The sequence below is a fragment of the Liolophura sinensis genome, chromosome 1, assembly GCF_032854445.1.
Source record: "Liolophura sinensis isolate JHLJ2023 chromosome 1, CUHK_Ljap_v2, whole genome shotgun sequence".
Lineage (NCBI taxonomy): Eukaryota > Metazoa > Mollusca > Polyplacophora > Chitonida > Chitonidae > Liolophura > Liolophura sinensis.
The window spans coordinates 81,063,923-81,079,153 of NC_088295.1; the positions used below are offsets into that span (position 1 = coordinate 81,063,923).

General features: G+C 39.3%; 1 protein-coding gene across 1 annotated transcript; it reads right to left on the reverse strand.

The window, feature by feature from the left end:
• Positions 1–4,936: 4,936 nt before the first annotated feature.
• LOC135464582 (uncharacterized) lies at positions 4,937–12,692 on the reverse strand. The gene is made up of 10 exons (XM_064742021.1): positions 12,324–12,692; positions 11,397–11,585; positions 11,096–11,229; positions 9,165–9,282; positions 8,501–8,617; positions 8,014–8,247; positions 7,624–7,773; positions 7,087–7,173; positions 6,722–6,794; positions 4,937–6,395 (listed from the first exon to the last, which is right to left on the reverse strand). Exons 1-10 carry the CDS (start codon positions 12,397–12,399, stop codon positions 6,071–6,073), a joined length of 1,503 nt encoding a protein of 500 aa, XP_064598091.1. The 5' UTR covers positions 12,400–12,692; the 3' UTR covers positions 4,937–6,070.
• Between the last annotated feature and the right edge of the window lie 2,539 nt (positions 12,693–15,231).

Consider the following 15,231-nt stretch of genomic DNA (forward strand, 5'->3'; position numbering starts at 1 on the left):
CATCTTCTGTGAAGGGGTAAAAAGGCAGACGAAATACTTCGACAATAACTAGGCTAGTAAATAAGACGAGTTGGAACCTAGTCAGATAACCTTATTGAAGACTTTGTCGCCAATGTAAATAGTATGACAGTTAATTTAAAGTAGGGGCTGAGAGGAAGTGTTTTGTTTGCTGGTTTGTAGGTCAAAAGTTTATCGCTTTCATCAATATTTTTCGTGATTTCACGACGGTGTCTCCATGTTGGATCCCAATTTATTGTTCTGTCTAACTACCCTACCGACTAACACGGCATCCTTTACAGTCTTTGTTGAGTAAATGTAAAAGTTTGGCCATTTCAAAGTCTTATATATATATATATATATGTATGTACGAAGAATGGCCAGGCTGGCACCAACAGGGTAATAATGGGTCCCGTGAGTGACGCACACATGGGGTGTGTCCAAAACCCAGCTGAGACAATGTAAAATTCATAACTTTGTAACATAACATAAATTTGGTAATACTCATGGTTCTTGTAGAACCAGGAACCTGCATATAAAAGTCGACTCTTTGTTCTTTTTATGCAGCAATATTTTGATGCCATTAAAAGATGTGCAACTCTATGAGGACTGCCTGAGTAATAACTTAATGGAACTGATGCCTGGAGTGACTCATCTGACACCCATACAGAAGTAGTGTTATACTAACACGGGGCAGGCCAAAGGGTGGTCTAATCCTGTTGGTGAGATTAAAAACAAATCCGCCATTGGAGTGGTATGGCTTATAGTTTGTGTTCGTCATTTGTACGGTCAGACAGACGAACCGACAGAGGAACATTTTGACTCAAGTGTTATGGCGGCTGCGGAGTGTAAGCAAGTACATGTCAAGGATACAAAATAGCATCCCTCCCTCACTCGTGACATAGTAAATAAGACCTACACCGGGGAAGAAGGCGAGAAGTGAATCTAAAAGTACTATTGACTGGAAACGTCTTAAATCTCTCAGCCGGAGGAATGAGTCCAACGGGCCAACATTACAACAACAACCTCCACTAGAAAGTTGTGGTGATAGCACCCAGGCTAATTCTGTCACTGACTTACTGTATGGGGCTCGGGAGGCTCTCTACCAGAGACAATGACGCAAGGTCTGTACTCAGCAACTAGAAACAAACACAAGTGCTATGAGTGAATCCGTCAGCCAAGTAAGACGGGAAAGTGCTGTAACGACACATGAATTGCAGACAATGCAAAGACGCGTTGATGAAATATTATGAGTACAAAATGAAAATAGATGACTGAAGAAATCCAGAAAATTCCCCAAAATCAACTTTATTCCGAAGCCCGTTCCATGAGTTTCATGGAATCCCGGAAATGAAGACGCAGAAGCAGTAATCAAAAAGTTTATTGCTGAAAACCTAGACTGTGAAAAAGAAACTGTAAAAAACGAGTTCATAGAAACAGCAGACCCTGCTCTGGAATCTCTGCACGCCCAAGACCAATGTGCAAGTTCTCTGAATATAAAGACAGGAAATTGTACGAGAGAAGTTATACAAGTCTAAATTCAGTAAAAGTGAACAGTACCGCGTGGAAATCGCGAATACTCGCCGTCGACTGGCAGCAATAATGCGACAAGCATGACAAGAGGGTCACTACGCTAAAATGGTAGCAGGCAAGCTCTACGTTGACAATATATTCTACGAGGAAAGGTTCAATCGAGTCTCGTTACCACAACCTTCAAATGACTTCGCCTTCTGCCTACCAACTGAAGTGTCTGTGCCATATCACTATCCACGTGAGCAACATGCACTGACTGCAGACGCAAAGACAACGCAGACGATAGAGCTTGATAACTACACAGAGTACAGTTAACGGGACGAGGGTGGTACCGAGCGTACCTTCAGCTGGTGAGAATGGCGCTACACCAGTGTTCTCCATTAGAGAGCTCACAATATGTTCAGTTAATGTTTGTGGATTAAAATCGAAAGTCCTCTCTCCAGATTTTGACATATTTGTCAATAAAAAAGATACTGTGATGCTGAATGAAACGAAACTAAATGAACACGACATTATTGGCATTGCGAACTTTAACATATTGTCAAAACCGTCGGGAAACAGAAGAATAAAATGCAAGTCATCGCGGTGTTGGTTAAAAAAATAGTTCTCATCAGTTATCTGGGCGAGGTCTGTTGCTGGAGTGTGTGTATATACCACCTAAAAATTCTGTACATGTTGGCAGAGACTGTTTTTCTGATTTGTAGGATGATTTCAAGAGAGACTCTCCAAACTTTTTTGACGTTTCTTCTCAGAAACTGACGAGATTCAAGCTTTATACAATGGGACCATGATGTTGCACAATTTACACTCAAATGTTAAAAAAATGTGGTGCAGTCACTAAACGATCCACCACGGACACGTCAGTAAACAGCTGGGGTCACAAGTTGACTGAAATTTGCACGAAGTCAAATCATTTAATTGTAAATGGGAGAGTTAGTCAAAACTAAGGAAATACAAAAGCAAGGTCTAGAGGCTGGTCAAGACAAATGAATTGGGAAACCGACGTCTAGAGGCTGGTCATGACAAGGGAATTGTGAAACCAACGTCTAGAAGCAGGTCAAGACAAAGGAATCGGGAAGTCAACGACTTGCGACTGGTCAAGACAAAGGAATTGGGAAACCAACGTCTAGAGACTGGTCAAGATAAAGGAATTGGGAAACCAACGTCTAGAGACTGGTCAAGACAAAGGAATTGGGAAACCAACGTCCAGAAGCAGGTCAAAACAAAGGAATTGGGAAACCAACGTTTAGAGACTGGTCAAGACAAAGGAATTGGGAAACCAACGTATAAAGGTTGATCAAGACAAAGGAATTGGGAAACCAACGTCCAGAGGCGTAAGCTTAAATGACTATGCCATCGTAAGCCCAAATATTTTTCATATGATTACAGACTCTGTGGGGTCTTGGACTTTAATGATCTACCGTCCGATGTACATTGTCCTACAACACTCACCTTACGAACTTCTGAACTAACCGAGGTCACCTAGTGTCGACCCCCCACCCCTTCCCCTTTTCTTTAAATGGGACAGAGCCAAGTGTAGACTTTATGTCGAAAATATTGTTCTCAGTTTTGTTGACAGTATCTATCACACTACCTTAGAGCTGTGCAATCGTATAGAGGCTTGGGTGACCAGAATACATCTATGGAAATCAATCAAGTCGTAGATAATATCTCGAACTGTCTGGTGAAAAGCGCTGAGAAAACATCTGGTCGCAGGTGAGCGCATAAAAACAGTAACAGACGCTTCCATAAACCTTAGTTTGATGAACAGTGCTCAACAAAACGCAAGAAGCTCTGCAAAACAGAGCTATATACCGCAAATACAAAACACCACAGAATGAATCAAAGTTAGGATATTCTATCAAAGAATATAAGCAGCATATAAGCAGCAATAATAATAATGAAAACAAGTTACTCTACATACAGAGACAGATTCATTGACAGGCTGAACAATTTAGAAGCTCATGACTGCTTATACTGCGGATTGCGAATGTACTTCTTGATCAGCCAGTTAGTTACACAGAAATAGAGAATGAAGTTAAGCTCATGAAAAACAACAAAACTGCTGGTCAGGACGAAGTTACTAACTAATAAATCAAAAACACGGCTAGCATAATGATCCTCATCTATGACAGACTATTTAACCTGATCATGGATTCTATTCCTGAATCCTGGCCTCTCAGTAATATAAAGCCAATCTACAAAAACAAAGGCAACATTAAATACCTGGAAAATTATAGAGCGATTACTATACTTAGTTGCTTGGGCAAACTCTTCACAAGCATCATTAGTACGAGGCTTGCTAATTATTATGAATGTATGGAGATACTAAATGAGTCAAACGGGATTCAGGAGAGGTTATGGGTGCATGGACAACCTTTTTGTATTGCATTATATTATTGAATACTACCTGCGTACGAAAAAAAATGTGTTGTTCACATGTAGATTTCTCAAAAGCAATGGATACTGCCTGGAGAGGATTGTGGTTCAGACTACTGAATGAGGGATTGGGAGAGAAGTGTTTTGACTTGATAAGAAGTATGAATCAGGTTATTAAATCCTGTGTCATAACAAAAAAAACTCGAAATCTGAATTCTTCCTGTGTGAAGTCGGTGTAATACAGGGAGAGAATCTTTCGCCATTACTTTTTTCCCAGTACTTGAATGACCTAGAAGAGTTCATGATGCCTAACGATGTTGTATCTCGTAAATCTCATGACATGACAGTCCAGATTGAAGTGTATAAATATCTATTTATTTTATTATATGCAAATGACACTATCATAATACCAGAAACTGAGAGCGGCCTTCAAAACACCTTGGGTGTTTTTAAAAATTATTGTATTTTATGGGAATTAGATGTCAACACCAAGAAAACTAAGATCTTGATATTCTGCAAACGTTTGCCAAAAATTTTATTATCGTTTTAGTTCAATGGCTACGTCATTGAGATCGTCACGGAATATGTTTAAGTAGGCCACAGCAATAAAACACATAGGAACTTATTCGGCAGCTAGAAAACATGTCTTTGTCTCAAGGCACAAAAGGTTTGTGTGGCCTCTATCGAAAATGTAAAAATCTATATTTATCTGTTGACATCCAGTTGAGACTTTTTGGCAAAATCATTATACCTATTATTCTGTATGGTTGTGAAATATGGGGCCTTGAAAAACTAAATGAAATTGACATTTGTAATTTTACTGACAATGTTATAAACGTATACTGGGAGTGAAACGGTCAACTCCAAATTTTACAGTCTGTGGGGAACAAGGGGTTTACCCTTTGTATATAAAAGTGTACATGAGATATATCTCAGTTAAGATCGTTAAGATAATCTGAGTTAAGATCATCTAGTGTAAAGAAACAAAGCTCGGAAACATTATATACAAATTTATTTACAATCAAAATCTATGACCGTAGCAATGTTAAATCAATTCTATATACAAGTGGTTTAAACATTGTATGGGACTCACAAGCTGTAAACATTGCAACCTGTCTCTTAAAAGCCCTAGAACACACAAAGATCAGTTCCTCCAGAAATGGTTCAGTGATTGAATCATCTTCGAAGGAAGAATATTTAAGACATAGAAAACAGACTTCCACCGAGAAAAATATCTTCTGTCATTAAATGAAATCCACAGAAAAGCCCTTAGTAAATTTCAGACAACCATTAAAAGACTTCTGATCGAAACAGGAAGATGGTCTAAAACTGACTGGTCACATCGTCTCTATACAGCTTGTGAAACAGGTTGCACAGGTGACGAATATCACTTTCTGTTCGTCTATCCAAAACTAAAGGAGTAAAATATAAAATAGATTGCCCTTATGTCTACTCAAAGCAAGCTGAATTAAAACTTCTTCTGCAATCTGAAGACTCGACCAGTCTAAAAAGACTGTCCTTGTCCATAACGGAAGAAACAAAGCTCGGAAACATTATATACAAATTTAATTACGATCAAGAAATGTATGACAGTCCATGGCTTAACAATGTTAAATCAATTCTTTTATATGTAAGTTTTAAATGGTGTTAAATGATTTAAATCAGTGCCAGCACTCAGCTTTCAGTACATCTGAGAGTACGTATAATTGCATTTTTATTTAGTTATATTAAGAACATTGTAAAGGTCGTAAACACATTCACAAAAACGTAACTAAACACTCACCGTCTCCAAATGTTCTCTTATATGTAACGCCTTAATAACAGTGGTGATTATATAAATGTATCTTACATTCGTGACACATATTTAACGGAATGTATAACATACATTCATGGTGTCTAACAGTAGGTTACAGACACAATCCACATAAAGATGCCTTGAGCTAGGTATAGACGATTTCATAGTTTGACATCATTAAATTAGCAAATTATACATAAATTTTGAGGACATAGATATTATCAAAATAGAAAGTCAAGAAAAAGCTAAAAAAACAAAAAAGAAAACAAAAACAGGAAAAAAAAGACAAAAGAGTTACCGGTATTCATCAAGAAATAGAAAGCCAATAGGCCTACTATTGTTCAGCTTTTGCCCGTTCCCCAGTCATTAGTCATTCTGCCCCACCCCATCTCCACGCCCCGCCTCATCTGCCACGTGGTAATAGGTGGAAGATGTATCAATGCCACGTGTGCGTTTTGCATTTGGAATACTGAGATGACCATACGCAGGATTAATCTGATCTCCGAAGAATGAAATTCCGGCAAAGGAATCTCGCTGGTTTATATTCGATGTCTGTGTGTCTCCTTCCGCGAGGTTAGCCGTCATGCTACCTGCTGTCTGGTCAGGGGAGATTACAGCGTATCCGTCATCGGTGTACTCTGTCTGATAGTCGAGACTGGACGACCTGTCTGTCCGACGTGATCCGCGAACCCTGAAAAGTTTTAGGAGAACACGTAGTATTACACATCATCTTAACTGAACTGCAGAAACAAACATGCAAATAACAATGTCTCATTTCTTTTCGGATTTCAATTTATTGTTCTGTTCATTAGCGTTTACAAGGCCTTTCTCAAGAAATTTTCAATCATGGGACGGTCTTCCGGTTTGAACCAGTCGGAGATGGATTCGGTGAGCTTGCGACCTCACTGTTATACAGAAGGCGAACTGCTGTTAAAAATATACGCAAAGTATAAACTAAAATAACAAGAAACATTTTATATATATTGACTGATAACAGATAAAAAATCCTAGACATGCCTGCAGACGACGATCAGGACAATACCCACGACGAGGAGAATCCCAGCACTCACACCGACCCCAATATATACACCTGAAAAATGAGATATTAAAAAATGTTCATTTTTCATAAAGAACCTATCACAATTAAGTTTCAGAAGGTTTTTCTTCTATCGCAGCCATTTCTACCGGAACAAAGTACTTTGCAATCTTTACTTTACACCCCCTAAATTTGGAATGCTTAATTGGAAGAATAAAATCATAATCATTGATGGTGACCATAAACTATGGTGACTGGACAATCAGATTTCGTTTTTGGTTTTCAGTGTGTTATACATTGCAAGTGTTTGCCTGTTCCTTGCTTATTTTCGTCGGATAACAATTACCAAGTAAACTGTTTGAGCCAACCATGGCTGGCAGCGTCCGTGACTGGGTTGTGCTGCTGACTTTAGGACCAGGGGTAGCTGTAGCCACTGAAACAAGCGTAACAAAACAGCATCAGGTTGATGCGCACAGCGTTTAAAAACAATACGTAGCATATTTTTGAAGACAAAATTTAATCTGGGTTAAATCAAATACTCGTGTTCTGTTAGCTCTTTATGGCTGAAGTTACGTTTATGTCATCTTCACACAATGCAATAATTTGTCCAAGTTGTAGGCCTAAATACGGCAAGGAGAAATATCCTTTTTGGCTAAAGCAAAAAACGTATATGTAGGTAAAATGTCACCCTCCTCCTTCCATTAAAGCCTGTAGAAGGCCCGTAATGCAATACATGATGTGGCATCTCCTTAACTGGCAGTGTATTACCAGAAATCTAGCAGCGTTAACGGAACATAGGCGAATGTCATATGTCAGTACAGTGAAGCTGAAAAACGTGTATTAAATTGTTAAATTCTATCAAGGTCACCAGTTTAGCACTCACCACGTGGTTTTTTTCCCCCACAAAGCCCATAAAGACCTTTGGAAGCATTTTGAAAACATTGTGTAGTTGCTAAACCAGTCTGGTTCCAGATCAGGCAGCCATTATCCAGTGAGGGTGTGAAGTTCAACCATAGTGAGGAAACTTTTGTTCCTAGTTTCGACAAGGAAACAAACTTGATTTAAGTAAGCCTAGCATAAAATGTTGGTATATTTAATAAATGGAGGGGAAAAAGTCACAAATAATCGTACCTTTATTTCAGGGAATAAGCACCAGTGTTTAAAGTATTTTTCACGAGAAAAAATATTCTTCTGATTTCTTGTTTTAGTGACATTTTGTGGAAATACTTTTACTTAATTGTAATTTTGATTCAAGAAGGTGAAAGCAAAATACCGTCAAGGAATCGCCAGTTGAGTCTGGATACTCCAATCCACACTTGTGTGTCTTTTAATAATTCAAATAATTCTCGGCCTAGTAAATCCGATCCCCAGTCCAGCTTCGCCAAGGTCCCTCCGCTTTTTTCGCAATGATCACCGGCATATTCGAATGGAACCGTTTTATCGGAAGTCCATAAAAAGGTACCGCTATTACCATAAGGTACAGATCGTATCGCAGACATGTTGTCAGCTGCAGCGCATCACAAATGATTAAACATGAAACACATAATAACATCTGGCAAATTTTAATACATTATCCAGACCTGATGTAAATGTGAATGTGGCATTCAGAAGTCTGAATTACAGTCCAAGGTGGAAGTCATATATTACTCATGGATACTATGCTTTTTTACAAACCTTGTTCTTTTAAATGTACCACAATATTGTTATAAACTTCTAATCTTTAAAATTCATAAATTTATTGTTTATTCACCTATACTTACTAGACTGGCACAAGGCATGTAGCCTTCCATTGGATATGCGAAATTCGATGGAAAAATTATTAGAGACAGTTAAAGTTTCAGAGCCGTTTCGATTTTCGGTCATGTTTTTAGATCTCACTGCCAAAAAAGAAAAAAAAAGCATGGTTAAGGCCGTATTCATGATTTGTTTCCTCTCATATATATGACGCCGATCAGGGTTATGGGAGGAGGAATCCGAAGTACACGAAGTGAGCTAAACCACCGCCCCTCGCCAGCTACCTGACAAAACTCCCAAGTTAAAGCCGCGGCGGTGTAGTAAATGCCTGTCAGCACTTTGGTCAGGAACCGATCACATATATTGTAAGAACAATCCTGCAGACGAATTAAAAATGAACATTTGTAAAAGGCTTTTAATAATATTCCATATTCATGCACATTACTTGGACATACAATTTATTCATCGGTAAATAACATTTACATTCGGTGTAACCTGATTAAACGACAACTTACTACATTTATCAGGAAGATTTACTCTTTGAAGAACACAATTTAGGGAACTGTGTGTTTGCAATATCTTTACAAGTGTACATTACATACGGTTACCAGCAATTCCCACAATTTATCTGAGAGGAATTCTCAAAAGTTATCAGTGACACAAGCATTATGAGAAAATATTAAAACGTACTTGAGAACACATGTGTTTTATTCCCGTGTCCACTTGTCCACTTTAAAGGGTCCGTACACCCGTCCAATTTCTTGTTCACTTCTCTGCTGCCAATGTTCGTACATACACAGTGAGTTTTCTACGATAAAATCGGAAAATACAAAAGAAAGTTTACGTTTCTGCCAGGTGTGTATACACTCGTGATGGTTGTATCCTAACCATTTGTTTGTTTTCGAGTTAAGGTTGTATTCGACATTGCCTCTGCCACGGCGTCCTCGTGTACCAGCCATGGTTACCCCATCACCATGTTCCGACGACCCATAACTAGCATCTGTCAATGAAGTTGTTTCAGTTGTGCGTTAGAATAAGGTTGTGCATGTTTTAGATAAAGAGAATGTATGTGCATCAACCACAAATAGACAAAGCTGATACAGAGTGTTTGTGTTTTCAGACTTCACTTTTTGTCTAGCGTGACCCCAGTGACCTTGACGTTATTCAAGATTCCGTACAAAATTTGCTCGTGGTGGCAGTTCGTATAGAGCCGCGCAGGCGCTATAATGTGTATGTTGCGTGCGATGAGTTTTCTCCCAGTATAGATGTAATAGTATTTCAGCCAGCCAGTCAGAATCGAATACTAAATATGTGTGGTCGTAGTTTGTGCCTAGCTAGTGGAACTTCCTGCTGGGCCATCTGTGGCGGCCGTCATTGTACATGAGACATGTAATTCGGGCGGGAAATGTTGTTAAGTTTGCCATGAAATTGCCACCAACAGAAAACTTACTTAATTAAGAACAAGATGAGGAAAGTTTTTTTTGTGAAATCGGACAAATTTTATTGAAACTGAAGACCAGAAAAGACGTATGGCTTATGTTTTTGCGTGGCAGAAGCGTGAAAATCTCAAGCTTGTTTACGCTCCGGAGCCACGCAAAAAATTCGTCCACGCCAGCCCGTATCCATTCAATGACTTATAATCATGAACTTGTATGTCTAACTTTGAACTGATCATCATTTAAGCCGATGTCGTTCACTCTCCTTCCGCAATCTGGGCTAGGCAACCACAACAAAATCCCATGAAATTCGCGTGAGTTTTTTTTTATTTTTTATTTACACGCGTACGAATCTAGACATGTGTAAAAAAAATCGCGTGTTTATGGGATTTTGATACGGTCGAGTTTGGGAGATGGCATGTGGACGCTATCGGCTTTCACATAGATATGGCATTCGAAATCGTCTGGTGTGGGAGTTTATATACAGACAACCTAGAAGACCTCATCTTCGCTGATTAAATTTCTGTGTCTTTCCTCATGGTGAACGTATGCAAATTATTCATTTCAAAAAGATAATTATTGTCTTTTCAATCAGTGTTGTTACATCTTCCTTGCTGATATCTTGGATAGCTTCTGTCAACGATTTTCAATGATAAAGTATGTGAAATTTCTGAAAGTTCAGATCGAAATGACTTAGAAATTAACAGGCAATATTGAACATGTTCTCATGTAGGGTGGACATAATGCTTCTAAAATAGGAGTTGCTGTCGAATTCCATACAATATACAAACATTCGCATATTTGCATGAAAAGGTTCAGACTTTAGAACTTTTTCCACGGCAATAACCTGAAAATTTTCACGGTTAATGGTGAACATATTAGGGAATTTGCGCACTCTGATGATAGGAAGAGAACAACATAATCCACGCTGATTGGGAGTTCGTGGGATATGTTCCGTTCCTTACCCGTGGGCATGCAGCATGCTAACAGTCAGCGAAAACCATCACTGATGTAGACATTTCTGTGAAAACTTCGTGTATGTCATGTATATGCCTTTCTTTTTCGTGGTTATGGATTTGTCGTGACTATGACAATCCATATTTATTTAATATGTCACGGGTTTATACTGCTGAAATCCAGTGACATTTGCATTTGGAAAGCTGAAATAACTGACAACTGACTTACATTCAAGAGTGCACGTCGGAAAAGGGAGCAAGACTGGAGACATTCGCTCAGGGTTGTATTTTCTCGGATATTTGCAGTGTGGTACGAATTGTTCACACACCCAGTCCATTGTCCGAAATAAAATAGTGAATTATCTGAAAATAGGAGTTATATAAATTTAGCCCTTAAAACTCAGAGAAACCACGTCTTTGAATACATCCAACAGCCTGAAGATAAAACCAAACCTATAATATCCATTGCGACGAAGATTATGTATACCCACCACTAATACCACAAAAATAATTTGTATTCTTGTTCTTACCTCTGCTCCACGCCCGCAAGGTGCGACCCCCGACCCAGACGTTCGTAATGTTTAGGTTTTCCGTCATGTCAGGTGTAAGTGAAGCCAAGGTTAAACCATCAGCTGCACAAATCTCCCGAGCAACATGCCAGTTTTGAGTTGTGTTTTTTGTGATACACAGTCCATCAGGTGGGCCTCCTCTCCTACATTCTTTAGCATAAACATAAAATATTCAGCGCTTAAATACCATAAATAAATATCTGACAGTGCCAGGAACAGGGTTAAGATTAAAGTGGATAGCAGCTTTCTGGTGTCGCCCTTCGTTATGCAGTTTAACATCATAAATTAGAAAAGGTGTTCTAATTTCATTTTCTACACAAGAATATGGACTTGTAGAGCGAGATGTAGAGCGACTACGACTTATTTTACAAACAGTTGAATGTAGGCGACTGGATAAAAGAAATACACTATAGTACCTAGCTGTCGTCAGTGCTGTCACCAGTCTATAATCAGAACAGGGTTTCCAGCTGTGGACAAACTATAGCCCTTCGACAAAACGTAAGTGTGCAAACTCTGAGCTACTGCTGCATAAGATGCCTTAGAAAGTACCTAGTGGATTCGGAGGCTACATCCGGGCTCTGTCCGTTTCTTTCACTAAGAACCTGACCACTCTCATACAATCCAGATATCCTCCAGTAGAACGTAAAGGGTAAAGCAAATAAAACAATCATGGTGGAAATGAGCAATCCATCACCTGATGTCAAGCGCGATTTGGTTGTTCATTTGAGCCGTATGTCTCCATCCGGCGAGCCTATATGGGCGATATGTTAATTGCCCATGGGCTAACAACCTGTGTAGGTGTGCATACATACATACATACATACATACATACATACATACATACATACATACATACATACATACATACATACATACATACATACATACCGTTTGTCACAACGTTGTCTACAACGTTTGAACACAGGGAATACATTATCAGCGTAGCGAGAAGAAAATAATCCATCACTGAGGTAAGCAGGTAGATGTCCCTCTGTGGCACAGACCTCTTCCTTAAGACATTTACACCATGTAGGCCCTACTGTTAGAAGGAAGCAGCATAGGGTATGCTGATTTTGGGTGTCGTTTTAAATAGCTTTTAGGACGCATTTTCACAGTGCAATTCACAAAATTCAGTCATGCTGGATGTATTGTTGGAGAAGATAGATGGGAGACAAGGAAGTGATTCCTACGGTGGTCTGTTCATTCCATAATGAACAGCAAGGACATAATTGTATAACCAATATATTGGGACCAAATTCACGGTAATGTATCATGTGGTATCACCGGAAATATGACCGAAATAATGTTGAAAACGACGTTATATCCAAAATAAACACATACGTAAAAAAATTTATTCTACATACTCTAATTGGGATGTGGGTTTCTCCCAGGCTGTGCCCGGTTTCCTCCCACCAGATCATGCTGGTCGCCGTCGTATTATTGAAATATTCTTGAGTACGGTGTAAAATACCAATCAAATAAATAAATATTATTATGAGATGGTTTACCTATTCAGACATTGACAGATGTACACTTCAGATGACTTAGGGAATGAGTGTATGTCAAAGATAAGGACAGGTTTTAGTTGTAAAGGTCAGTGAAACTTTTCTTAGTGGACACAAACAGGACCACGGCCGAGCTCTACGTGAGGGGAGTCAATTTAGCTGGTGATAAAAAGTTGCATTAGCTATTGTACCAAGTTTGTTTAAGTGGGATGTGTAATAGTGCATGTATAGTGCCTTGGATTAGGCTAGGGTGTATGAGTTCGGTGATAAAGTTAACACTGGTAAAAATGATAGGGATTAAACATGTACTGTATTAGGCTTAACCACCTTCCATACCTACAGGCTCTGTTCAGAAGAAACTTTTTCAGTCTATGCATATACTTTTCGCAAAAGTTCGCAAAGTTCCCAGGTTGGCCAACCCAGAAAATACTGTGCCAGTTGTAGAATAAATGGAGTGGATTTATTTCCATGTATACACTGGAAACCAGAATACATATACCGGTACCTACAATCGGGTACGTTTGTGTCAGCCCTCAACCACGTCTAACAGAATGTGCCCTTCAGGCCATACACTACACGGTGAAATGTTCGTACAGGGCCCATACAGTATCCTGAGGAGAGGTTCTCTGTATAATAAAAGAGTCTATCCATCTGTATACTTCTTGTCAGAAAGGTTGGCCTGCATGACGGTCTTCTTTGAAAGTGCATATTGATAATCTGTATTATAAAATCCAGGTCATCCTTTGTCCCGCGTTGAAGTTTCAGCTATTCTAAACGTTTCTGTTTCCTGTGAAAAACTTTAGCTTGTCCTTCTGGTTTTCACCTAAGCGTTCATACGTTTACCGCAGTCGTCGTCGCTCTTCTAGTGGTGAGAATGACGCTACATCAGTGTCCTCGATTAGAGAGCTCACAATATGTTGAGTTAATGTTTGTGGATTAAAATCGAAAGTCCTCTCTGCAGATTTTGACATATTTGTCAATAAATAAGATATTGTGATGTTGACTGAAACGAGACTAAATGAACACGACATTATTGGCACTGCAAACTTTAACATATTGTCAATACCGTCGGGAAACAGAAGAAAAATACTCGCAGGTCGTCGCACTGTTGGTTAAAAAATATTTCCATGTATTTCGCAGAAATTAAGGGCGACAACTCATATGTAATGTGGTTACATGGTTCTCATCAGTTATTTGGGCGAGGTCTGTTACTGGGGTGTGTGTATATACCACCTAAAAATTCTCTACATGTTGGCAATGTTTTTCTGATTTGTGTGATGATTTCATGAGAGTCTCTCCAAATTTTTTTGACGTGTGCATCTTGGGTGACTAGATGCTAGATCGAGATGCATCCAGGACTTCTCGGAAACTGACGAGATTCTCTCAAGCTTTGTACAAGGGGACCATAATGATGCACAATAAACGATCCACCATGGATAAGTCAGTAAACAGCTGGGGTCACAAGCTGACTGAGTTTTGCACGAAGTCAAATCTTATAATTGTAAATGGGAGAGTTGGTCAAGACAAAGTAATTGGGAAAGTAATGTCAAGAGGCAGGTCAAGACAAAGGAATTGGGAAACCAACGTCTAGAGACTGGTCAAGACAAAGAAATTGGGAAACCAACGTCTAGAACCAGGTCAAGACAAAGGAATTGGGAAGACAACGTCTAGAGACTGGTCAAGACAAAGGAATTGGGAAGACAACGTCTAGAGACTGGTCAAGACAAAGGAATTGGGAAACCAACGTCTAGACAAAGGAATTGGGAAACCAACGTATAAAGGTTGGTGAAAACAAAGGAATTGAGAAAATCAACGTCTAGAGGCATAAACTTAATTGACTATGCCATCGTAAGTCCAAATCTTTTTCATATGATTACAGACTCTGTGGGGCCTTGGATTTTAATGATCTACTGTCCGATGTACATTGTCCTACAACACTCACCTTACGAACTTCTGAACTAACCGAGGTCACCTAGTGGCGACACCCCCCTCCCCTCCTTTTTGTTTAAATGCGACAGAGCCAAGTGTAGACTTTATGTTGAAATATTGATCTCAATGTTGTTGACAGTATCTACCACACCACCTTAGAGCTGAGCAATCGTATAGATGACTTGGGGGTGACCAGAATAGATCTATGGAAATCAATCAAGTCGTAGATAATATCACGAACTGTCTGGTGAAAAGCGCTGAGAAAACATTTGGTCGCAGGCGAGCGCATAAAAACAGTAACAGACGCTTCCATAAACCTTAGTTTGATGAACAGTGCTCAACAAAACGCAAAGAAGTTCTGC

What these genes read in the sequence shown, in the direction of transcription:
- LOC135464582 (XM_064742021.1), bottom strand. Translation starts at nt 12,399, where the DNA reads ATGGATTATTTTCTTCTCGCTACGCTGATAATGTATTCCCTGTGTTCA. An exon ending in AGACAACGTTGTGACAAACG is followed by an intron (nt 11,586 to 12,323) that starts GTATGTATGTAT and finishes TTTATGCTAAAG; the next exon opens with AATGTAGGAGAGGAGGCCCA. An exon ending in TGGGGGAAAAAAACCACGTG is followed by an intron (nt 7,174 to 7,623) that starts GTGAGTGCTAAA and finishes CGCTTGTTTCAG; the next exon opens with TGGCTACAGCTACCCCTGGT.